At 39.5% G+C, this 27,099-nt stretch overlaps 1 protein-coding gene across 3 annotated transcripts in view; it reads right to left on the bottom strand.

Moving 5' to 3' along the window:
• Nucleotides 1-27,099, bottom strand: part of ZRANB1 (zinc finger RANBP2-type containing 1) — a 73,663-nt gene that overhangs the window by 39,615 nt on the left and 6,949 nt on the right. The window contains exons 2-4 of one of the 3 annotated variants that reach the window (XM_070363545.1): nucleotides 14,615-14,690; nucleotides 6,123-6,301; nucleotides 3,991-4,841 (exon numbers count right to left, since the gene is read on the bottom strand). In XM_070363545.1, the coding sequence (XP_070219646.1) occupies nucleotides 3,991-4,841; nucleotides 6,123-6,166 (895 nt within the window). In that variant the 5' untranslated portion in view covers nucleotides 6,167-6,301; nucleotides 14,615-14,690. The remainder of the gene's footprint in view (nucleotides 1-3,990; nucleotides 4,842-6,122; nucleotides 6,302-14,614; nucleotides 14,691-27,099) is intronic. The other 2 variants (XM_070363544.1, XM_070363546.1) reach the window with 2 other exon arrangements.

Below are 27,099 nucleotides of genomic sequence, written 5' to 3' on the forward strand. Positions count from 1 at the left end.
AGCGTTGTGAAGAAAATGAAAGTTGGGGGAAAAGGATACAGAACAGGACTGAAATTTCAGATGCAGCAGTCAGGGAGGCCTCCCAGAGAAGATAACATGTGAGAAAATACCTGCAGGAGGTACACTCGCTAATCCTGCAAATCTAGAGAAAGTAATCCAGGAAGAGGAAATAGTGCAAAGGGCTTGAGGCTTATTTGCAGATAAGAAAGGGTGCAAGAGTTGCTGGAATCAGAGAGAGAGAGAGAGAATGTGTTTTAAAATGGGGGAAGTAGGTGTGGGATAGAGAGCAGAAAGAGCCTAAAAATTGGCTTTTACTTTGAGCAACACAGGGCATCACTGGAGGAGTGAGCAGCTACTACTGAGTGGAGTAGCTCCTATTCCAAGAACAATTTGTAAACAAGGATACAAACAAAGAGAGGATCACAGCTTGGACCAGGGTGATGACAGGTGGCCAGATTCTGGATATATTTTGAAGACAGAGCCAGTGAGAACGAAATAGAAAAAGGAGAAAACCTAGGATGACCAAAGCTTTGGACACAGCAAATATAAATGAACTTGCTGGGTCCAAAGTCCTAAACCAACATGGGAGAGAGAGAGAACAGATTTGAGAGGCTTGCTCAGATTTAGCCTGAGTTTGAAATAACTACATATTCAAGGGAAAATGCTGCAGAGGCAGCAGCTGGATATGAGAGTCTAGGGTTCAGGCATACAAGAAGTTATCGTACAGATTTAACCTGAGATTCTTATCTGACCCTGTGTCTTTTCAAGGTATCAACTTGGGGGTCCCTTGTTGTTCTTCTAAAGGGCACCTGATTCGGTAGAAGAGCAGCATTAAAATAACATGTTAGGTGGCGCTGTCTTAATTCCAGGGACACCATCATCTACCCAGGGGGAAAGGCAGACCATGATTAGAATCAACAGAGCTCCCAGAAAATAACCTGGCACTGAACCGCAGACATTCCAGAGACAGGCGCTATTTAAACCACACCTCTGCCGCTACCATTCGGGCACCCATTCCCAGATGTCTTTTCTTCTGGCTTTGGCACTGCTGTCCCCAACGTCCCCTCACCACACAAGAGAATATGACTGAGGTGAAACTTACACCCAACAGTCACATAAAAGACACTTTCTTAATACTGTGGAAACTTCAGCTTTAGCTTTCTCAATACTGAACCTTCATTCCCATTTTAAAATGCTGGCCTGAGGTTGAGATTTTTTATTTCAATTTCAAATGGGAAAGTCTCATATTTTATACTTAGGATAAATTTTACGCATAGTATACACTTTATACTTAGTGTACATATTTTGGAGATGGTTTTTTTTAATATATATGCTGCCAAAGCGAGTACTAAGATGGCGTTATTAAATGTCTAAATCGGTAAGCCATAATATACTGTATCTAATGAAATCTGGAAAGCATAAGGCAGACAGAAAGGGAGAAGATTAATTTTCAATACATGTGGACTTCTGCTAACCCAACACAGGGTAAACAACTAAACGTTAACATATTTCAATGATATTTACAAATCAGGGTAAGACTATCCAACAAAGACAGGACCAAAGTCTTTTATACAACCGTTTAGAACCGTATTATACAGTGAAAACTCAAAAATACTTGCTGGTAGGAAAGAGAATCCACAGTACCAAGAACCGATCAATTCTTAGCCCTAAGAACCTAGAAACTCTGGAGTATGTGGGAATGGGGACTTGACTTTGCTCAGTTGTAAGAATTCAAAGAGGCAAAAAGATGGTTATCCAAAAAAACTCAATATATGGAAAGAAAGACAAACATCAAGAAGACACAGTAGTCAGAAATTCAAGAAATAACAGCCATAAAGACAAAGATATACTGACAGGTCTAACTTGTGCATGTCAAGGGGAAAAAATATTTCAAAGCAGTTCTTATCATTAGATCCACTAACTTGAAGAAACAGTAACCCCAAAGAGGTTAAAAAAAATCACTGCAATCTAGTTTCTTACCTTCTATACTATAACACCACCTTACAGTTAATATTAACATATTATACTATTGCCTGCAAAAATAATCTTAAATGTTCCAAAAGACAGATGGGTAATTAAAGGACAATCAAACCTAGATACAAAAGATCACATAAGATTCCATTTATATGGAATATTCACAATAATAGTCACTGAAACAGAAAGCAGACTGCTGATTACCGGGGTCTTGGAGGTGTGGAACAACTGCTTAAATGGGTAATGGGTTTCTTCCAGGATGATGAAAATGTTTCAGAACTAGATGGAGGTAATGGTTGCACAACACTGTGGATGTGCTAAATACCACCGAATTGTTCACTTTCAAAATGATGAGTTTTATGTTATATGAATTTGACCTCAATTTTTAAACATTCATAATAAACAAAACCCTTCTGTATCTCCAGGTTTTAAAAAAAAGAAAAAACATTCACACCATATGTGGCACCTCAATTTGAGGAGAGAAAAAGAATTGCTGGGCTGTAGTGGGACAGCACAGACGGCTGAAGACAGCTAGTCCTCGTCCTCGTCCTCGGGGCAGGAGAGAATGGGAGCTAATGGTTACTAAGCGCTGTTTCTGTGTCTTGTTCAGAAGGGCGCATCTGCTGGGGCTTTCTTGGGGGCCAGGACAAAGCTAAAACAAAAAAACATATTTCTTGAAATCTACTCTTTGGACTTGTAGGTTCCTAAGTTATGTACTCCATATTCTTGGGGCTATATTCAGGAAGATAAACAAAATTAATTGGTACTGGGAAATACACACACATACCACACACACACACACACCCCCCCCCCACAGCCATGTTTAAGGCATAGTTATTATTCCACACAAGATTTAACTTTAGTAGTCACTCAAAATTTTCTTTACAAAGCTGAATGTCAAAGTAAGCACCCAACTGGGATGACCCAGAGGGATGGTTCGGGGAGGGAGGTGGGAGGGGCGTTCAGGATGGGGAACACGTGTACACCCGTGGCGGATGCATGTTGATGTATGGCAAAACCAATACAATATTGTAAAGTAATTAACCTCCAATTAAAATAAATAAATTTATATTTTAAAAAAAGCAAGCACCCAATCCAAATTATTTAGATTTATATAATTCAAATAGCTAATCTACTCAAAAGCGGTGGGGGGCATACAAATAACTGCTTTCGTGAATTACATCATAAATAATTAACTCACAAGATCAGTAACTGGAGAAAATCTTACTCTCACAACATGTCTCTGTCCCTTAACAGCTCTGAGCCAGTAACTGAGACTAATATCCAGCATTTCCTTAGGAAAGTACCAAAACACACAAATCATATTCGAACTACGGAATCAGCTGGCCACATGAAATCAGTTTCACAAAGTTTGCAAATATTCACTACAAGACATTCATAAAAAATTAACATCAGCGTTTTCAAGGTCAGTATTATGTCTGTTCAACTTCTTGGAGTCACACATTTTTGTGGTATTTTTAACTTCTAACTGAAGCTTCTACCATCACAAGACGCTCACACTGTTTACAGACACTCCGAAGCTGCAGCTGGGACTCCTCAGTCACATCTCGTTACAATAAGCAGAGTAGCAGTTTTAAACTGCAGGTATATATTTTACTACAGATATGTAAAAAACTCTGCTATAACTTGACATTTTTCTCTCTAAAGATGGAAAGACACATGCACAATGAAATGGGAGGCAATACAGGACAATGTTAAGACAAGATCACAAATTTCAGAGGTTCTCATGCATGCATACTGAGAGTAGTAGCTATCATGCTGAATTAACTAAACGCTAAATAATGCTGACCTTCCTTATATCTTTCATGTTACTTTTAATATCTTTTCCCAACCCATTCAAATGACAAGATCACAAATTCAGAAGTTCTTATGCATGCACACTGGGAGTGTAACTATCATGCTGAATGAACTAAATGCTAAATAATGTTACCTTCCTTATATCCTTCATGTCATTAATATCTTTTCCCAATCCATTCAAAAAACACAAAAACTTACCCACACAAGCATTGAGGAACAGCCAGTCAGTCTTTTTCATCCTGTTTTTAATTTGCTTTAGTTTTTTGAAGTCCACTTCAAGTTCCTCCTTGCTGCCAACAGCACCAGCCAGCTCAATCCTCTGGAAATCCATTTTCACCTCCGAGTCCCGTTTCATAGTCGGCGGCGATCTTCTCTGGCTGTTGCCACTGCTACAGCTTCCTCTCCATCGAGCTCTGTCTTGCTCATTAATTATTGAAGAAGCCTCTTCAGTCTCTGCGAACTCGATTGCTTCAATATTATTAGGTCTGGGATGATCGCAAACAACACATTTTTTAGCCTTGGCCCAGTTTTCATATGTGCAAATAGAACAAGTCCAATGCTGGGTCCTTGTGTTCAGTTTATTTCTATCATTGTACTCCTCACAAGGATCAACAGAAAAAGCAACTGGTCTTGAGCCAGATCCTGAGGATTGAGGAGATTCTGTGGGACTCCTGGTCCTACGCTGGGATAAGCACTGAGTGCATCTGATTGCTCTTGGCCAGTTCAAATATGTGCACATGTGGCATGACCATTTATTGGCATTTTCCATGCTATATGAAGATTTAACCCTTGGTCTTGCACTAGAGTCTGGACAGATCAAAGGACTACTTCCTCCTTCGGTGCTGGAAGGATCCCAATCTCTACCAACATCACTTGAACCACTTTTAAATGGGTCTTCCGTAATAATTGTCCCACTAGGTCTCTGAGCACGACACATGGTACACTTGATCGCAGACGGCCAGTTTTCATACGTACAGTATTCACAAGCCCACTTAATTCCACGTTCTGACATTGTGCACTTCTTGAAGTGAGTTATGTCAGGCAGGAAGCTATAAATAATTAGGACATGGTTATTAAAACAATAGCTACATAATTTCACCCCTGAAAACACGCCCAAAATATAAAAATAACCTTCAACTTATAAAATATCAATTTCTCAAGATATGCATGTAACATTTCTTACTGAAATCTTTTTTTTTTTTTTTTTTAATTTCCAGAGAGACACTGGAGGTAGATCCCAAAGAAAAATCTTAGACCTGGGGATTTAATGAAAATGTACTTTGGAATGCAAGAGAGACAGGCAAAAGGAAGTTTGTTCTAAGAGGGAAGGAGGTTAAAGCACGAAGCCTCTCACAGAAATGTTTCATCTCAGCCAGGTCATCACCATCAATTTAGAAAAATAACCAGTAATTAAAAGATTCAAAGGTAAGGGATAGAACACAAACCATGTATCTTAAACACATAACATTCTTAAATTATGAGCAACAGACTATTATGCTATTGAGGCATAGTACCACGATGTTTGATTCACTAAAGAATTCAGAAGATCAAACAGTCAACTCTATCGTTCTTCCTAAGGGAGAAAAGCAGCCTAAATGTGCTCATTACCCACTGCTCTTAATAAGCACAGGTAGAAAAGATGTTGAGGAGTAATGCTTACAATTAACAAAGTAACGATGTGAAACTAGATAATGTTCCATAGCCTATATCCTCAAAATCTTGCTCTGTCTAGAGTGCAAAAAGTAAAAACTGCACATTACCTACTCTCAGGACAACCAATCGACGAAACATCCCTGCAATAACCACTAGCATAATCACGCCAATATAATTTTGAATATTTATACTCAAAATATTCAATATTTAAAATGCACTCAATTACATTAACTATTTAAAAGGTTCCTAGGATTCTACACTGGACTTACTAACACTACAAACTATGAAAACTTTATTATTTAATTACAACCAATTTATAAATACTTGCACAGCAAATGTAATGATTTTTTTTAATGGCTTGAATTTAGACATTGGCCACAAAAGCCAGCCTTTCCCTTTTCTTAAATCCCTTTCTCAACTAAATGTGTATCATCCTGCTACCTATGTGAAACCAGAAAAGTGAAAGAAATCTAGGGAAAGTAATAGAAATTTTTCCTTCTCTTTCTCAAGGATTTTTCCTTTTGAACCCGGAAAGCAAAATCTTTCATTTAGAGGTGTATTATTACATCCCTGCTTGCCAAGTCCTCACTCCTTTTAATAGCGTAAACTTTGTTAAGAGGACAATTTCACTATAAGAGAGCCTACTATTTAATAGCTAAAATAAAAATCACACTTACTAAGATTTTAGTTTCCATGCTATAACCTCCACCTTGTTGTACATGGTCAGAATGAAAGCACAGTTTATAAATCAGAACAAAGACAAGACTCAGTCGTCATGGTGGCTCAGATTCTGACTTCCTCAGGAGATACTGCAAAATGTAGTTAAGTGGTTCTGCAGGATTGTGAATAGCTATTCCTGTAAAGGAGACCAAAACTGAATTTCACTTGAAGCCTACTACTTTATCCAAAAGTATTTATTTTTTAAAAAAGGCTTTATTTTTATAAATTCTCTATTCTAATCCTACTCATTTAATAATGGACTCCGATCTTTAGAATTTTAATATAGCAAAGAGTCAGCTGATTGGGTTGGTCAGTCAAATTAGGTACAGGAAAGATATTTTTCCCCTAAAACTTTAAACACACATGTGTGTATGCACTATTATCAGTAATCTTAAGTTGGTAGTAGGGCTTCCCTCATAGCTCAGTTGATAAAGAATCTGCCTGCAATGCAGGAGACCCCAGTTTGATTCCTGGGTCGGGAAGATTCCCTGGAGAAGGGATAGGCTACCCAATCTAGTGTTCTTGGGCTTTCCTTGTGGTTCAGCTGGTAAAGAATCCGCCTGCAATGCAGGAGAACTGGGTTCGATCCCTGAGTTGGGAAGATTCCCCTGGAGAAGGGAGAGGCTACCCACTCCAGTATTCTGGCCTGGAGCATTCCATGGACTATATATAGTCCATGGGGTTGCAAAGAGTCAGACACAACTGACTGACTTACAATTTAAGTTGGTAGTACTAATAAGTCAATTCCTACCTGTATCACTTATTATTATTGCAGAGGGAAAGATGGTATAAACCAAGTTAATAGAAAAAAGCAAGTATACACACACACACACACACACAGCACTTATATTTAACTTTGAAATCCTTTTCTCATTCAGCAGCTTTATTTTCCTCAAATCCAGGTAATTTGTATTTATTTACTTAGATTTTTAAATTTAGTTTGCACCTACTGATTATATACACAATCTGACAGCAATCCAAAAGTGTGTTGAAGGGCAAAGGCTAAAATCATAAAAGCATCCATAAAATGGACAACTGAGATTTAATGGCAACTTTCATATTCATTACGCAGTTTCTTCCTTTGGCTTCTCAGGAATGAAATATAAATTACTTGCTCATGCTACTGGAAACTAAAATGAGCAAATAGAAACTTAACATGACGAGAACAAATGACATAATGTACATATCCAAGGATACGTAATCTCAATATTTAAAACATTCACATTCAAAAATTCACGCCTGCTTTGATAAGTATTACTTTGATATAGTGTCAACTAAACAGTCTGTGGCTTACATTACCTTAGCTAATCTTCATGGAATTAATACTGTGCCAGCATAACTTAAATGTCCATGTCTCACAGAAAACAAAAGACCCTGCCATTAAAAAACAAAAAATCATCATGTGAGCCTGGTAAATAGCCTGTGTGTGCTGTGTGCTTAGTCGCTCAGTTGTGTCCAACTCTGTGTGACCTCATGGACTGAAGCCCGCCAGGCTCCTCTGTCCATGGGACTCTCCATGCAAGAACACTGGAGTGGGTTGCCATGCCCTCCTCCAGGGGATCTTCCCAACCCAGGGATCGAACCCAGGTCTCTCGCACCACAGGCAGATTCTTTACCTTGTGAGCCACCAAGGAAGCCCGGTACATAGCCTACCCCTCCCCAAAATTCAGCTAACTAAGGAATACCAAAACCAAGCTCAAGTTAAAAAAAAGAAAAAGAATTCTGAGGTAAGTGCATTATATTAGACAATGATACATATGTATACACTCTGTTGAGATGCTGTAGGAATAGTTTCTTCATAACTGAAAGTTAAAATTCAGTTTTAACTACAGGGGAATTTGTAGTGTATTTACAATTTTGAGTAATTGACCTCAAAATAGATATATTTCTTCTGTAGTGTTCAGTAATGCTTCACAAGTATGGTCTAGTTCACTATTAAACATGACAGTATAAAAAATGTTTACTTATAAGCCCCTCCCTTTCGCTAACCACTGACCCATGCATCATAATACTCATAGTTTTATTAGTATTTGAACTTGGAAGTATATAATTAAAAGCGGTTGTGAATTTAATACTACAAAACTTTTTTACAAAGTTAAAATCCTGGAGAGAATTATCTGAGAACATCATCTGCACCTGTGGTGACAGTAAATGGAATGGATGAGTAAAAATAACATCAGTTCAACTACGTGATTTTGCATTACTGAGACAACATTAATACTGAGTACACTTTTTCTACCAAAATCAAAACATCCCAAAAAGAACATGGTATTATTTTTAACAGCAACCAGCTCTAAGAGTTAATACTGCACACTGAAATAAAACCATTATTAAATATCTTTCAAGTAAACACGTATTCAAATACCCAATTTACAAGCCTACTTTTGCATAAAACACAGCTTTCCAAATTCTATCCAGTGAATCATACTTCAGCTAACTGGTACACAAAGTAACAATAAAATCTATACAATAAGTGCCCCTTCAAGGGGCATGAGATACAACTACTATTCTTAAATATTCCTTGGTTGAAATGCAATACCAGCAGTTCCCATCTTGTGGACCAAAGAGTCCACAAATCTATACATCAAACCCTACCTGCAGACTGAATAATGTCTCCAAGTATATTAACAATTTTCTAGTATTAAATTCACAACTGTTTTTGATATACTTCCAAGTTCAAACACTAATAAAACTCAGTATTATCATGCATGAGTCAGTGGCTAGCAAAAGGGAGGGGCTCCTAACTAAACATTTTTTATACTGTCATGCTTAGCAGTGAATTAGACAAGTACTCTTGCCTGGAAAATCCCATGGATGGAGGAGCCTGGTGCGCTGCAGTCCATGGGGTCGCTTAGAGTCGGATACAACTGAGCAACTTCACTTTCACTTTTCACTTTCATGCATTGGAGAAGGAAATGGCAACCCACTCCAATGTTCTTGCCTGGAGAAACCCAGGGATAGGAGAGCCTGGTGGGCTGCCGTCTATGGGGTCGCACAGAGTCGGACACGACTGAAGCGACTTAGCAGCAGCAGACCATACTTGTGAAGCATTACTAAACACTACGAAGAAACATATCTATTTTGAGGTCAATTACTCAAAATTGTAAATACACTACAAATTGCCCCAACTACCTACTAAAACTCTCTCAAGGAGAACTAGAGAAGTGAAATGGTCCTCACCAAATACAAACTCCTTGAGAAATAAACTGACAGAAACTTAACTGCCAGTTAGTGTCAAATGACAACCAGTTATCCAAAGGAAGGTCTAAGATATAAGTTTTATATTAGCTTTATTAGTAAGCCTATATTTAGTAATACAAATATTAATTTTTAATGTAAATTGTTAATGTAGGTGTTAATTAACATAAACCTGTGCAGATTTACAAATGCTCAGAAAGCATTTTAGGGGAATAAAGATGAAAGCTAAAACTAGAAGGATACTCCAAGCATGTTGAATTTTCAGGTTCTATTAAAGTATTAGCACAAGTTAATTCTGAATGGCAAAATTTATATTTTAAAAAAGTACTATGTTTAACTTCTGAGCTCCAAATTCCACACAGTCATTTCCTCTTTTCCCCTCAGCATCTTTCTACATCACTGTCTTCCTCATAACAGTCAACAGAAAAAACAACTGGTCTTGAGCAAGATCCTAAAGCTTCATGATATGGTGGACCGTCTGTCCACAAATCTCACCTCATTGCCGGACTCCAACAGCTTGTCGCATTCCACACTAAACCTCTTATCGTCCGCCTACAACAAACCCCAGCCTGACTTCTCTCTCCAGTTTCCATTAAGGACACCACTAATACTACTGGACCCAGCACAGTAACTCAGACTCATCTTGAATTCTGCCTTCACCCCATAGATTCTTTCCAGTGGTTTCTGTACAATCAGTTTTCTTTCCATTTCAGCAGCCATCAACCCTTTTTCAGTTCAGGTCAGAACTACTCTAATAGCCTCCTAAGCGCCTTCCCTTTCTAAATCCATCCAGCTCACCGTTAGCAAAATAATCCTAATAACAAGGCCCTCGTTCTGAAACTCTTCTTTAACAGCACAAACTCTCAGCTCCTTCCCAACACACAAACACAGCACACACCCCAGACCCACTATGTACTACCAGCCCTCCACAATATACACATGAAGACATTACCTGAGAAAAACAAGCACGACAGACACACACACTCAGTTCTAGCAAATCCTACCCATCCTTTAAAGCTCAGTTCAAATCTCATCTCTCTCATAAAGTTTTTCAAATCATTTCAAGTATATACACTCCAAGCAACCACAACACTTCCATCCACATTTGGCACCTACTGTATGTCTTCTTGGCTCTAGTTTCTGAAACACTGATTTGTGGAACACTGTGCCATATCATTTCCTACACTCGGTTTTCAATCAGAGCTTCCCAGGTGCACCAGTAGTAAAGAATCCACCTGCCAATGCAGGAGACGCCTGGGACTTCGGTTCCATCCTTGGGTCAGGAAGATCCCATGGAGTAGGAAATGGCAACCTGCTCCAGTACTCTTGCCTGGAAAACCCCATAGACAGAGGAGCCCGGCAGGGTACAGTCCACGGGGTTGCCAAGAGTCAGACAGGACTGAGTGAGCACAGCAGAGCCAAGCTGTCAAGAACTTTGGCTCAGAGATTCTAATGGCATGGAATGGGGACCAGTCCCACGTTTAGAAAAATCCAGAGAGGAGACCATGTTGAGCGACCTAAACAGAGAAAGGAGAGGAGCTTTTGAGCAATTTCAGGAAAAATAGGAGAGATTCTAGAGGATGGGATCCACTCCTGTATCAAGACCTCAGTAGACAGTGCCTAGCACTAACAATTAGGTACCAAGCCAAAGGCACACATGAGCTGGTTAAATATTCAAGTCCTGAGGTGGCAAGGACACAAGTGCACAGACTTTTGCAGTCATTAAACATCCTCTGAAAGTCCTAAATCTGTGTGAAATCATGTATAAATGATTAAGAATCAGTAAGACCCCAAAAATACGCTGACCTTCACCTCCTTCAGAGATCACTGTTACCTATCTCATCTGCATACTAAACACATTCGCTAAGAAGATCCCTTCCAAGCAATGTGTGGATAAGTTGGACAAAATTACTTTGGTTAAAATAATAGTTCAGTTCAGTTCAGTTGCTCATTTGTGTCCGACTCTTTGCGACCCCATGAAGTGCAGCACGCCAGGCCTCCCTGTCCATCACCAACTCCCGGAGTTCATCCAGACTCACGTCCATCGAGTCAGTGATGCCATCCAGCCATTTCATCCTCTGTCGTCCCCTTCTCCTTCTGCCCCCAATCCCTCCCAGCATCAGAGTCTTTTCCAATGAGTCAACTCTTCCCATGAGGTGGCCAAAGTACTGGAGTTTCAGCTTTAGCATCATTCCTTCCAAAGAAATCACAGGGCTGATCTCCTTCAGAATGGACTGGTTGGATCTTCTTGCAGTCCAAGGGACTCTCAAGAGTCTTCTCCAACACCACACTTAAAAAGCATCAATTCTTCGGCTCTCAGCCTTCTTCACAGTCCAACTCTCATATCCATACATGACCACAGGAAAAACCATAGCCTTGACTAGACGAACCTTTGTTGGCAAAGTAATGTCCCTGCTTTTGAATATGTTATCTAGGTTGGTCGTAACTTTCCTTCCAAGGAGTAAGCGTCTTTTAATTTCATGACTACAGTCACCATCTGCAGTGATTTTGGAGCCCAAAAAAACAAAGTCTGACACTGTTTCCACTGTTTCCCCATCTATTTCCCATGAAGTGATGGGACCGGATGCCATGATCTTCATTTTCTGAATGTTGAGCTTTAAGCCAACCTTTTCACTCTCCACCTTCACTTTCTGCCATAAGGGTGGTGTCATCTGCATATCTGAGGTTATCAGTATTTCTCCCGGCAATCTTGATTCCAGCTTGTGCTTCTTCCAGTCCAGCGTTTCTCATGATGTACTCTGCATATAAGTTAAATAAGCAGGGTGACAATATACAGTCTTGATGTACTCCTCTTCCTATTTGGAACCAGTCTGTTGTTCCATGTCCAGTTCTAACTGTTGCTTCCTGACCTGCATACAAATTTCTCAAGAGGCAGATTAGGTGGTCTGGTATTCCCATCTCTTTCAGAATTTTCCACAGTTGATTGTGATCCACACGGTCAAAGGCTTTGGCATAGTCAATAAAGCAGAAATAGATGTTTTTCTGGAACTCTCTTGTTTTTTCCATGATCCAGCAGATGTTGGCAATGTGATCTCTGGTTCCTCTGCCTTTTCTAAAACCAGCTTGAACATCAGGAAGTTCACGGTTCACATATTGCTGAAGCCTGGCTTGGAGAATTTTGAGCATTACTTTACTAGCGTGTGAGATGAGTGCAATCATGCGGTAGTTTGAGCATTCTTTGGCATTGCCTTTCTTTGGGATGGAATGAAAACTGACCTTTTCCAGTCCTGTGGCCACTGCTGAGTTTCCCAAGTTTGCTGGCATATTGAGTGCAGTACTTTCACAGCATCATCTTTCAGGATTTGAAATAGCTCAACTGGAATTTCATCACCTCCACTACCTTTGTTCGTAGTGATGCTTTCTAAGGCCCACTTGACTTCACATTCCAGGATGTCTGGCTCTAGGTGAGTGATCACACCATCGTGATTATCTGGGTCGTGAAGATCTTTTTTGTACAGTTCTTCTGTGTATTCTTGCCATCTCTTCTTAATATCTTCTGCTTCTGTTAGGTCCATACCATTTCTGTCCTTTATCGAGCCCATCTTTGCATGAAATGTTCCCTTGGTAGCTCTAATTTTCTTGAAGAGATCTCTAGTCTTTCCCATTCTGTTGTTTTCCTCTATATCTTTGCATTGATCACTGAAGAAGGCTTTCTTATCTCTTCTTGCTATTCTTTGGAACTCTGCATTCAGATGCTTATATCTTTCCTTTTCTCTTTTGTTTTTCGCTTCTCTTCTTTTCACAGCTATTTGTAAGGCCTCCCCAGACAGCCATAGTTAAAAATAATAATAATTAACACCGTCATGGTGACTTTGGCCTTACTGGCAGTTACAAGTACAACCAGTACACGTAACTTCATTCTAACAAACCTAAGTCCTTAAAATATAACAAAGAATATAAAGTTTACATTTCAGTAAGTCAACACTGTGTTAATTAGGAAAATTAACAAAAGCTACAATGTTAATGGTTTCTCTTAAACCACCAGGTAACTAGTACCCCACTGATACATAAACACAAGGTTAATTTACAGTATGTCAAATCTCAAACAATAGTAAGGCTCCTTTTTAAAATCTGAATCCCAGTCATTTCAGGAGAAATTCTATCTATTTACATACTAGGGCTTTATCTGTAATTTCACCAACTTCCTCTGTACTCTCCAGTTTTCAGACAGTAACAAAAAAGACAGGAGGAGTAATAAATACAATAACAGATGGACACACAGATTGATCTTGAGCCACTGCAGAACCCATCTGAGCATGCTTCTTATACACAGTTTCAGACACATCACTGGTCAATTATGCACCGCAAATTACAGTCCTTATAAACAAAACTAATTTAACAACCTAGGACTAGTTACAGGAGGTCTACTACACACTCAGAAATGTGCAAAGATGTATCTATGAGATAAAATATTGTCCTTCTGCTCAGGACACCTGCAATGTAACTAGATAAAAGATGACTACGGCTTTTCTTAAATGCACACAGAAGTGGGGAGATTATTTTAAGAGTGCACGTCAAGCCAGCATTTAAAATACAGTAAAACAACTGTATGTTGCAAAAGCTATGAACATGTTACTTCACTCAGAATTTGGTTTTTATCATCTTATCCATCCTCTGTTCACACTGAACAGATTAGTCCCAATTAACAATATCCGCAGGAAGCAAACAATATCCATGGGGGTCTCCAGGCAAGAATACTGGAGTGGATTGCCATTTCCTTCTCCAGGGGATCCTCCTGACCCAGGGATTGAGCCTGGGTTTCCCACATTGTGGGTAGATTTCTTTACCGTCTGAGCTACCAGGGAAGCCCGGATAGGAACCAAAAGTCACGACCAAACCCAGCCCAACTAAAGGCCATCTTTTTAACCAAACACTATCTTTTCTGTGTGACAGAGAAAGAAAGAGTAGAAATTTTTAAAATAATCATTGAGTTCTGATATAAAAGTTGAAAAGCAGGCAGAAGCAAATGAATGAAATATTCCAGGGCAAAACCAACTCAGAGCTATTACAAAGAAGTTATTCACAAATTTTATTTATTAATAGTGTGAAGTCATCCAATCAGATTACTTTTCTCACAATTACTATAATGAATAACAGGAAAATAGGGTGGGGATTTTGTGAGTTGCGTTTTCATCGCTTAGGCAGGGAGAACAAGCACACAGAAGTTTAGCAAAGGACAACCTAGGAAGGAATGCCAAAGACAGCAGCAGCTTGAGAAAGGACTGCTTACCCAACTATGAGAGATGAATGAGTGTACAGGCCAACTTTGTCTATTTCACAATTTTGCCAGGGTCAGCCTTGTCCAACTGAGAAAAGAAAATAGCTAACACGTAAGCATTTACTATATGCCAGATAATGTTCTAAGTACTGAATATATTATTAACTAATCTAATCCTCAGAACTCTATATTAATAGTGGTACCTGTTTCATAATCTCCAATTTTAAAGACTGGAAACAGGAAAAGAAAAGTTGAATAACTTTCCTGAAGTGACAAAACTGCTGTGTGGCAAAGCCAGGATTTGAACTTGGGCATTCTGGCTCCAAAGTCTGTACTAAACAGACAAGGTAATAAAAATACGTTTATACTGCAGCCCATAGTCACTTATTCCCATTATCCAGAATTTGGACAACTAATAAACAGTACTGAGTGACTCACTAAACAGTCTTTCCTAGATAACTAATAACAATCTCTAAACAAGCAAACTAAACTTGAAAACACACACTTGGTCAAATTTTATTAGCTTTTTAAGTTACACAGACTCTTCCCAAAGCTTATCTAGATTGAGAACTACTGCAAAATGGCTAAAAAGTTAAGTAAGAAGGACCTAAAAAGTTATTTCTAAAAACATGATAACACTAAGTTTTCCATGTAAAATTGAATGGGGAAAAGAAAAAAAACAACCTCATATATACATCACGGCTTTTGACTATAAAATGCTTTTTAAGTATTTTTTATTCTGGAGGCAATCCCTGGAGACGAAAATATAAAAGTCAGCTTGACTTCTCTTAAACCAATACACTTATCCAAACTACTGAAGAAATGAAAGTATATTAATTAAAAGTACATCAACAGAAAACCTTCCATTTTCATTGAGACAACTGAAAAAGGGCAAAGTCTCCCCAAATGACAGGCATGTGTGAATTTCACTACTTATCCATGGCCTTGTATTAGAGCAAAGACTGTGAGACAGTAAATAAATCATTTTTATTGCTAAGAGCCTCAGTTTTCTCATCTGTGAAAAAATGAGTTAAGATGATCTCCAAGGACTCCCTTGGTGGCACAGTGGATAAGAATCTGCCTGCCAACGCAAGGGACATGGGTTCAACCCCTAATCCAGGAAAATTCCACATGCCATGGAGCAACTAAGCCCATACGCCTCAACTACTGAGTCCAGGTTCTAGAGCCCATGAGTCACAGCCAATGGGCCCCTGTGCCACAAATACTGAAGCCCTCACGCCTTAGAGCCCATGCACCACAATCAGAGAGTAGCCCTTGCTGTCTGCAACGAGAGAAAGCCCCCATGCAGCAGTGAAAACCCAGCACAGCCAAAAACAAATAAATATAGCAGAGTTTGTAAAAACCCTAACTCGCAGAGTCTCACACTCTTCTATGTAAAGACTCACTTTGCTAAGTCACCTCAGTCGTGTCCGACTCTGTGCGACCCCACAGACGGCAGGCCACTAGGTTCCTCTGTCCCTGGGATTCTCCAGGCAAGAATACTGGAGTGGGTTGCCATTTCCTTCTCCAATGCATGAAAGTGAAAAGTGAAAATGAACTCGCTCAGTCGTCCCCGACTCTTAGCAACACCAAGGACTGCAGCCTACCAGGCTCCTCCGTCCATGGGATTTCCCAGGCAAGAGTACTGGAGTGGGGTGCCATTGCCTTCTCCAAAGACTCACTTTAGGGGGGGGCAGATAAATTGGGAGCCTGGGATAGACATACGCACGCTACTATATATAAAATAGATAGCTACTAAGGACCCACTACTGTACAGCACAGGGAACTCTACTCAATGCTCTTTAATGGTATACTGTGTGCTCAGTCGTGTACAACTCTGTGACTCCATGGGCTGTAGCTCACCAGGGTGCTCTGTCCATGGGATTCTCCAGGGAAGAATACTGGTGTGGGTTGCCATTTACTTCTCCAGGAGATCTTCCCAACCCAGGGATCAAGTCTTTAAAAAGATTCACTTTATTCATTTTGCAAATATACACTTTTTAACTTTTCCCTGCTCCATCTGTGACAAACTCCAACAGTCAAGCCCAAATTTTAAAATATGCACTTAATATTAAGTTAATGATCACTTAATATACCTAAACAGTATCAAAATCCTATTTCTAAAACAAAGTTATATCAATAAATTCATATATAATACCACCAATGAATTATTTGTGCCAAATAATGCATCAAACCTGAATGCAACTGAGTTTTGAGATGTAACTAGCAGTTTATAGGATCGTAGGAGATAGAGACTCAAACTGATTCCATGGAGATCCAATCAGTAAATTCCTATGGGTTTGTGTATATTAAAACTTGTACTTAGTTGCTCAGTCATGTCTGACTCTTCACAACCCCATGGACTGCAGCGTGCCAGGCTCCTCTGTCCTAGGGATTCTCCAGGCAAGAATACTGGAGTGGGTTGCCATGCCTTCCTCCAGGGGATCTTCCCAACTCAGGGATTGAACCCAAGTCTCCCGCATTGCAGGCGAATTCTTTACCATCTGCGCCACCAAAGGAGCCCATATTAAAACTTAAATATGTGCTAAAAATTAAACATGGAACTGATATTAAGAAGTTATTAAAATTTTAAGGTGTGATTAACAGTATGGTATCTATGTTTCTAAAAGAGTACTTCTCTCTTAAGAGACACATGCTGAGTTATTTACAGTATTATGTCTTGAATTTGCTTTAAATCCACTGGGGAGAAGCAAGAAGAATATAAATGAAACAAGACTGGACATGTGTTGCTAACTGGGTGATGGATTTACATGAGAATTCATTCTCCCAGTCTCTCTGTATGTCTATTTGTTTGAAATTTTTCACAATGAAAAGTTTTAAAATCTATCAAGAAGGTAACAAATGCTATTGCAGACTAAGAATCAAGCCTTTAATTCTAAGACTAGATTGTTAAGACGAGAAAAGGATCAAGAGGCAGTATGTTGTGTATTGTTAAGACTGTTACTCAAAACTTGGTCCAGGGTCCTGTGATACTCTACAAACTGTTTACTAGTCTACAGAGAAAATGAGTAATTTTACTAGCAATTTTAAAGAATTTTATGATTGCTGAAAATAGTAGTAAAACATCTGAGCATGTGTTTGAGATGCAATGCTAAAACATTTGAAAAACTTCTCTTCTTTTTACAACTCACAGGTATGGTTCATTAGAGAGAGAAAACATATCACAATATGAACCAGCTTCTCTCACACTAAACTTGCAGATGAGTATCACACTTCAGAAAACCAAGACAGACTTAAATTGGAGTGACAAAAATCCATCTTTTCAACATTTCTTAGGAACCCAGGCAAAAACTCTCAACAAAATAGAAACAAATCAAATCCAACAATGTATAAAAAGAATTCTACATCAGAACTAAATGGGGTTTATTCCAGATATGCAAGCTTAGTTCAATGTTCAAAAATCAATACACATAACACATTCTATCAACAGGCTAAAGGAAAAAAAAAAATCACATGACCACATACATACATGAAGAAAAAGTATTTGACAAAATCCAACATGATTTAAAAAAAAAAAAAACAGCAGATTTCAGGGGAATCTTCTCAATGCAATAAAGAGCATGTACAATAAATCTGCACATCAACTTTACACTTGATGGTGAAAAACTAGACACTTTTCAGCTAATACCCATATTAGGGCAAGGTCATCCCCTCTCACCACTCCGTTTCAATGTCAAACTGGAAATTCCTGCGAGTACTGTAAAATAAGAAAAGAAAAGAAAAAGGATACAGATTGGGAAATAAGAAATAAAACTGTTCATATTCACAGATGACAGGATTGTCTACGAAGAAAATCCAAAAAAGAATCAACAAAACTACAGCTACTACAGGACTATAACAGGATTGCAGGATAAAGGTTAAGTAAGTCAACTGCTTTCCTATGTACCAGCAATAAACAAATGGAATTTGAAATTTAAAACACATCACCATTTATATTAGCACCCCCAAAAATGGATTAAAGTCAGAGAACTTAGTATTCTGACTTCTTGACTTACTATACAGTTACAGTGGGCTTCCCTGGTGTTTCAGATGGTAAAGAATCCGTCTGCAATGCAAGAGACCTGGGTTTGATGTCTGGATTGGGAAGATCCCCTGGAGAAGGGAATAGCAACCCACCCCATTATTCTTGCCTAGATAATTCCATGGACAGAGGAGCCTGGCAGGCTGCAGTCCATGGGGTCACAAAGAGTCGGACAGGACCGAGCGACTTTCACTTTCATACAGTTACAGTAATCAAAACACTGGTACCGGTGAAAGAACAGGTCAATGAAATGGAACAGAGCCCAGAAATTGATCCACACATACAGAGTCAACTGATATTTGACTTGAATAAGGAAAGGCAATACAATGGAGAAAAAATCCTTTCAAAAAATTGTGCTGAAACCACTGGACAACCACATGCAAAAACAAAAATGGCTCACAGACCTTACACCCCTCACAAAAATTTCCTCAAAATGGATCACAGACCAAACGTTAAATTGTTGTTGTTGTTCAGTTGCTCGGTCGTGTCTGACTCTTTGCAACCCCATGAACCATGCAGCATGCCAGGCTTCCCTGTCGTTCAGTATCTCCTGGAGTTTGCTCAAACTCATGTCCTCTGAGACAGTGATGCCATTCCACCATCTCATCCTCTGTTGTCCCCTTCTCCTCCTGCCTTCAATCTTTCCCAGCATCAGGGTCTTTTCCAATGAGTCAGCTCCTCCTATCAGAGGGCCAAAGTACTGGTGCTTCAGCACCAGTGCATCCCATGAATATTCAGGGTTGACTTCCTTTAGGATGGACTGGTTTGATCTCCTTGATGTACAAAAGGGACTTTGAAGGGTCTTCTTCAACACCACAGTTAGAAAGCATCAATTCTTCGGGGCTAAGCCTTCTTTATAGTCCAACTCTCACAACCATACATGACTACTGGAAAAACCATAGCTTTGACTATATAGACCTTTTGTCGGCAAAGTGATGTCTCTGCTTTTTAATATACCGCTTAGGTTTGTCATAGCTATTCTTTCAAGGAGCAAGGGTCTTTTAATTTCGAGGCTGCAGTCACCATCTGCAGTGATTTTGGAGCCCAAGAAAATGAAATCTGACACTTTCCACATTATCCCCATCTATTTGCCATGAAGTGACAGGACCAGATGCCATGATCTTAGTTTTTTGAATGTTGAGTTTTAAGCCAGCTTTTTCACTCTCCTTTCACCTTCATCATGAGGCTCGTAGATCCTCTTCACTAAATGCAGAGCTATAAAATTCCCAGAAGATAATATGAAAGGAAATCTAGATAAACTTGACTATGCCAATGACTTTTCAGATAAAACCCAAAGACACAATTCATGAAAGATATACTTGATAAACTGGATTTATTAACATTGAAAATTTCTGTTCTACAGAAGACATGGTCAAGAAAATGACAAGATAAGCCAAAAAATAGGAAAAAAATATCTGATAAAGACTGTTATCTAAACTATAAAGAGCTCTTGAAACGCAATAATAACAAAACACTCTAATTAAAACAAGGGAAAAGACCTGAACAGACACTTCATCAAAGAAGATATACAGATGACAAACAAGCATAAGAAAAAATATTCAACATTATACCTCATCAGTATGGGGTCGCACAGAGTCGGACACAACAAGCGACTTAGCAGCAGCAGAGAACTGCAAATTAAGACTGCAATGAGATATGACCACACAGCTCTTAGAATGACCAAAATCCAGAACACTAATAACAAATGCTAAAAAGGATACAGATCAACAAGAACTCTCATCCATTGCTGACTGGAATGCAAAGTGATACAACCAAGGTGGGAAGAGTCTGGCAATTTCTTCCCTTGTAACTCAGTCGGTAAAGAATCCACCTCCATTGCAGGAGATGGGGGTTCAATCCCTGGGTTGGGAAGATCCCCTGGAGAAGGAAATGTCAACCCACTCCAGTATTTTTGCCTGGAAAACCCCATGGACAGATGAGGCTGGTGGGCTACAGTCCATGGGGCCCCAAGGGTCAGACACAACTTAGCGACTAAACCACCACCAGTGTTTCCTCGTTGTTTAGTCACTAAGTTGTGTCTGACTCTTTGTGACCCAATAGATTGCTCTGTCTATGGGATTTCCCAGGGAAGAATACTGGAGTGGGTTGCCATATCCTTCTCCAGAGGACCTTCCCGACTCAGGGAGTGAACCCACATTTTCTGCATTGGCACACGGGTTATTTGCCACTGAGCCACCAGGGAAACCCCTATTCTTGCCACGTTGTTGTTATTCAGTTGCTAAGTCACATGTCCAACTTTTTGCAACCCCATGGACTACAGCAAGCCATGCTCCCCTGTCCTTCACTATCTCCCAGAGTTTGCTCAAACTCATGTCCACTGAGGTGATGATGCCATCTTATCATCTCGTCCTTTGTCACCCCCTTCTTCTTCTGCCCTCAGTCTTTCCCAGCATCAGGGTCTTTTTCCATTGAGCGGGCTCTCTTACCATATGACCAAGCAATTGTGCATCTTGGAATTTACTCCAAGGAGTTGAAATTATAGGTCCATACAAAACCCTGCACATGGATGTTTATAGCAGCTTTATTCATAACTGCCAAAACTTGCAATCAACCAAAGTGAAGAAGGTGAATGGATAAACTGTAGTACATCCAGACAAGAAAACAGTACTAAAGAAAAATGAACTAACAAGCCATGAAAAGACACAGAGGAACCGTAAAGGCATATTACTAAGTGAAAGAAGCCAGTCTGAAATGGCTATAATGGTTTGATTCCAAGTACATAACATTCTGAAAAAGGCAAAACTATGGAGATTAAAAAAAAAAGATCAGGGGTTGGTGAGAGGGAGGGATGAACAGACAGAACACAGAGGATTTTTAGGGCAATGAAACTATTCTGTATGACATTATAATGGTGGATACATGTCATTATACATTTGTCAAAACCCATAAAATGTATACACCAAAAATGAACCTTAATGTAAGCTATGTACTCTGGTAAATATGCATCATAGTAGACTCATCAACATAACAAATGCACCACTCAGGTGCAGGATGCTGACAGTAAAAGAGGTTATGCATGTGTAGCGTGAGGAGTATAAAAACTTTATTTTCTGCTAAATTCTGTAGTGAACCTAAACTGCTCTAAAAAATAAACACTTTTAAAAATCTACTTAACAATGTTTTTAGTCACTAATATCCAGGAAATATTTTCTTAAAAAAAAAAAAAAGTCCTCAGAACGACAGGAAGTCTTTAAAACTACGTAACTTTTGGTGTGAACTTATTAGTAAAACTGCTCTAAAAAATAAAATCTGGGTTCCCCTGGTGGTCCTGTGGTTAAAGAGTCCACCTTGCAATGCAGGAGACACAGGTGCGATCCCGAGTCTGGGAAGAGCGCACATGCCTCAGAGCAACTAAGCCCATGCGCCACCACTCTGAGTCCACTAGCCCTAAAGACCCATCCACAGCAAGGGAAGCAGCACAATGAGACGCCGGCACACCGCAACCCAAAAGCAGCCCTCACAGAGCACCCAAGACCCAGCGCAGCCAAAGATAAATGAATAAACAGAAGTGCCAAAAAAAATAAATGAAAAATGAAATCTGAAATATGTTCACACCCAACATTTTAAATTTTAAAAAGACACTGAAATTAACATGAAGGGCTCCCACTAGCTAAATGTGAATCAACTCAAGCACCCACATAAAAATAGGAAAAGATTTTTGAAGTACGGACTAAAAGAAAACTCCGTTAGGTCTCCAAACTAACAAATAAATAATGGAGAAGAAAAGTTCTTCCTTACAACAGAAATCAAAGAAATACAAAAGAACTAACTGGATTAAAAATTCACCATTTGGCAATCTTCCCACTAGAATTAAAAAAAATGGGTCACGAGTGAACATTAAAACTAGTAGATGAAAATTTGAGTATTAACAGGATATTTAAATAGTCTCTAAGTATTTCCCCAAAATCATAACTGGTTATGTCACCAAGCCAGCAGACACCTTAACTAAATAATCAAAGTTAACCACACCAGGAAAAATATCATTTGCCTTTTGTTATATTGTTCTAAGAACAAAACTGTGTGGTATTCTTGCCAAAAAGTACATCCTCTGACTACAATCATGAGAAAACATCAGAAATGCCGTATTAAGCGACTTTCTACAAAATTGCATGAGTGTGCTAAGTCACTTCAGTCATGTCCAATTCTTTGTGACCCTATGGACTATAGTCCGTCAAGCTCCTCTGTCCACAGGATTCTCCAGGCAAGGACACTGGAGTGGATTACCGTGCCCTTCTCCAGGGTATCTTCCTGACCCAGGGATCAAATATCCGCAGCTCTTATGTCTCCTGCATTGGCAGGTGGGTTCTTTACCACTAGTGCCACTTGGGAAGCCCTACTACAAAATTACTAATCCTATATTCTTCAAAAACTTATCATGAAAAACAAGGACTTTATTGTTCCAATTAAAGGAGCTTATAAAAAACAAACACATGATCTCAGATTTTCTTTTGTGTTTATAAAGAACATTAAAAGAACTGGCAAAATTTAAGTAAGATTTATAGAATCTTATTCTTAAGAATTAATCACATTGTTAATTTCCTGACTTTGATACCTCTATTGTGGTTACATAGGAGAAAGCCCCCTCCCTTTTTTTTTTAATAAAATACACACTGAAGTATTTAGAGATTAAAGGATATCAAGACTGCAATTTACTTTCAGACAGTTCTGGTGGGAAAACATATTTGTATTTATATATATCCATGCGCGTGCGTGCTCAGTCGTGTCCTACTCTTTGTGACCCCGTGGACTGTAGCCCACCAGGCTCCTCTGTCCATGGGATTTTCCAGGCAAGAATACTGGAGTGGGTTACCATTTTCTCCTCCAGGGGGTCTTCCTGATCCAGGAGCAAACCTGCATCTCTTGTCTCCTGCACTGGCAAGCGGGGTCTTCACCACCGTGCCACCTGGGAGTCCACGTAACAGGCACACCACAGTCCTTCTGTATGAGAGCAAATGTGGCCTCCTACATTCCAAATATTTCTCAAGAACTGTAGGTTCTTTCTACCGCTACCACCAAGTCTTAGTTCATTACTTCTCTCAAATATTTTATTATTTTAACTTGTCTTCCTACTTTAATACTTCACATCTCCATCAAAGTACTCGGTTCAAAAAAGAAAAATCTGGTGTTGTTATTCAGCAACTTTAAAAATGTCAACACCCCACTAAAGTTAAAAGTCTTAAAAAGAACATAAAAGATCCTTACAAACACAAACACATGTGTGCGTAAAGAATATTCTACAGTATTTTCCTTCAGTGATTTACTGCCTTTCACCAAAGCATTATTAAGGGAAAATGTACTGTACTTTACTTTGGGAAGATGAGTTTCATCTCTCGATATTTCATATAGAGAAGAATGCACTGCATTTCTTAGATGTGCGTTCATGTCCCTCTCCACCTGTTACTGACTCGGGGATTTTGCCAAATCCTTGAGATCCAAGGCTCTTCACCTGAAAAAATTATGATGCCTTATCTGTCTTTCAGTTCAGTTGCTCAGCCGTGTCCGACTCTTTTCGACCCCATGAATTGCAGCACGCCAGGCCTCCCTGTCCATCATCAACTCCCGGAGTTCATCCAGACTCACGTCCATCGAGTCAGTGATGCCATCCAGCCATCTCATCCTCTGTCGTCCCCTTCTCCTCCTGCCCCCAATCCCTTCCAGCATCAGAGTCTTTTCCAATGAGTCAACTCTTCACACGAGGTGGCCAAAGTACTGGAGTTTCAGCTTTAGCATCATTCCTTCCAAAGAACACCCAGGGCTGATCTCCTTTAGAATGGACTGGTTGGATCTCCTTGCAGTTCAAGGGACTCTCAAAAGTCTTCTCCAACACCACAGTTCAAAAGCATCAATTCTTCCGCTCTCAGCCTTCTTCACAGTCCAACTCTCACATCCGTACATGACCACAGGAAAAACCATAGCCTTGACTAGACAAACCTTTGTCGGCAAAGTAATGTCTCTGCTTTTCAATATGCTATCTAGATTGGTCATAACTTTCCTTCCAAGGAGTAAGCGTCTTTTAATTTCATGGCTGCAGTCACCATCCGCAGTGATTTTGGAGCCCCCCAAAATAAAGTCTGACACTGTTTCCCCATCTATTTCCCATGAAGTGATGGGACCAGATGCCATAATCTTCATTTTCTGAATGTTGTGCTTTAAGCCAACTTTTTCACTCTCCACCTTCACTTTCATCAAGAGGCTCTTTAGTTCCTCTTCACTTTCTGCCATAAGGGTGGTGTCATCTGCATATCTGAGGTTATTGATATTTCTCCCGGAAATCTTGATTCCAGCTTGTGCTTCATCCAGCCCAGCGTTTCTCATGATGTACTCTGCATATAAGTTAAATAAGCAGGGTGACAATATACAGCCTTGATGTACTCCTTTTCCTATTTGGAACCAGTCTGTTGTTCCATGTCCAGTTCTAACTGTTGCTTGGGGGCTAGTACCAATAATCTCAAGATCTACATCCTATAAATAATATGAACAAATGTCAGTTTGAAATAACACACCTTCGATTTCATATGAAGCTTCAGATCACAGAACATTTGTATTATTTCACTTCATCTTTAGAACCCTTGGGTACTTTCCAAACCCTCGGGTACAGAATCCCTCTGAGGTACAAGTATCTTCATTTTAATGACAATAAATCTGTGGCTTCAGGAAAGGTAATATGAACTTGCCTACGGTTCAGGAACTTGCCCAAACTTCAGGAAGTAAAGCCCAAATTCTGACTTCTATTTTTCCCAACTAATACACCACAGCCTTCCAGAGTTACAAAAACATTTTCCCAGAATGAAATGTGGCTATTAGACTATAAGATGGACTGACTGTATAGTCAGTGTGTCTGGCTACCACGAGGCATTGGCACTACCTCCAAAACAAGTCCCCAAATCTGAGTTTTTCTCCAGATTACCCTATCATGCCCCTCCTCCAAGCCACCACCAACTCTCACATGGAGTACTACATAACCTCCCCACTAATCGTTGCTTCTAGTCTAGCCACCATCCTTGCATAGAAGCCAGATGCATCTCTTAGAAGCCTAAACCAAGCTCCACACAGGTCTTAAACCCTACTCACTCAGAATAAAATTAAAATTTCCCCAGTCTTTCTTGCAAATCTTTACATAAAAGCGGATTTCATTCTGTTCCTTTTACAAGCAAGCTCAGGCTCGCCGTGAGAGTTTTCCAGGAGCAATCTCCTCTGCCTAGAATTCTCTCCCCCTAGATTTTCACACGGCCAGCTCTTGTCATCAAAAACTAGATTTAAATATTACCTCCTCAAAAATCTTCCCTCACCACATTGATGTCATTCTCCACATTATCCTACTTTCATTACATTGCTGGCAGAGCGCTTATCACCACCTGGGTTTCGTTTGGGTATTTGGTTGTTTGCTTCTGTTTTTTCCTTGTTTGCTCTCTCTATATACTAGAATGTAAATACAGATTTTAAACTTAATACAACAAATAGCCTCATCATATCCCCTCCCCACACAGAGGCAACCCTTCCTTCTTCCTACCTGTAAAGACGATCCACACTGGAGAGGATCATTTCTCCTTTCTCTTTTCTAGCTCCTCGACAATACTAGCTCTAAGGGAAAATGAGGAGTAGGGACTGGAGAAGAGTAAGGCACTCACATCCAGGTGTTAGGATCGACACTCCAACCTCAACCACATGCTTAAGCCACACTATACCCTCTGCTGGCCCTTATATGTGACATGTAATTGTCACGTCTCCACCCCTTCACTATATATGGTTGCTTCTGCAAACAATGTTCTCCCATCCCGCTTGTGTGTGTGTGTACAGATGTGTATATATATATACATACACACACACACACCTAGAAACCTTCAAAGCCTAGCTTAACTGTTTCCACTCCTGTACAACCCTTCTTGATCCAACCATAATTTTGTGCTAAATTAGTCATTTCTTTACCACTTCACAGTACTTTGTTTAGTGGATTAAGGTTTGTTTCGAATGATCAACTGTAAAAAAAAAAAAAAAAAAAAAAACCTCATTTTTATGTCTCTATAAACAGAGCTTGCTATAAAACAGCCGCTCACTGATCATTTAGTCAACAAAAAGCAATTCACTATTCTACTGATATCAAAGGATAGTATTTCAAACAAAGATTAGTCAAAAGTTCTGCAAATTGTTATCATTCCCACATTTAAAAACAAACTTTAGCATCATTAAATACCAAAAAATGAAGTTAATTACCCACCCCAATCAGAAAAGGATTTAGAAGTGACTTGTTAAAAGTTACAGAAATGTCTTGCCCTCAGAATTCCAATCACAAGGATACTGCTGCAACCCAGTAGAACTCCATTTCTCCATCTGCAACGTCAGGATAATTTCTTCAGACACCCAGGGAATGCTGTCTTGCAATAATCAATTTTAGTTGAGAATAATTATGTTACTAAAGCTAACTGAATTTCAGCAA

This window comes from Bos mutus, chromosome 26 (genome assembly GCF_027580195.1).
Source record: "Bos mutus isolate GX-2022 chromosome 26, NWIPB_WYAK_1.1, whole genome shotgun sequence".
In the NCBI taxonomy this organism is placed as follows: Eukaryota; Metazoa; Chordata; class Mammalia; order Artiodactyla; family Bovidae; genus Bos; species Bos mutus.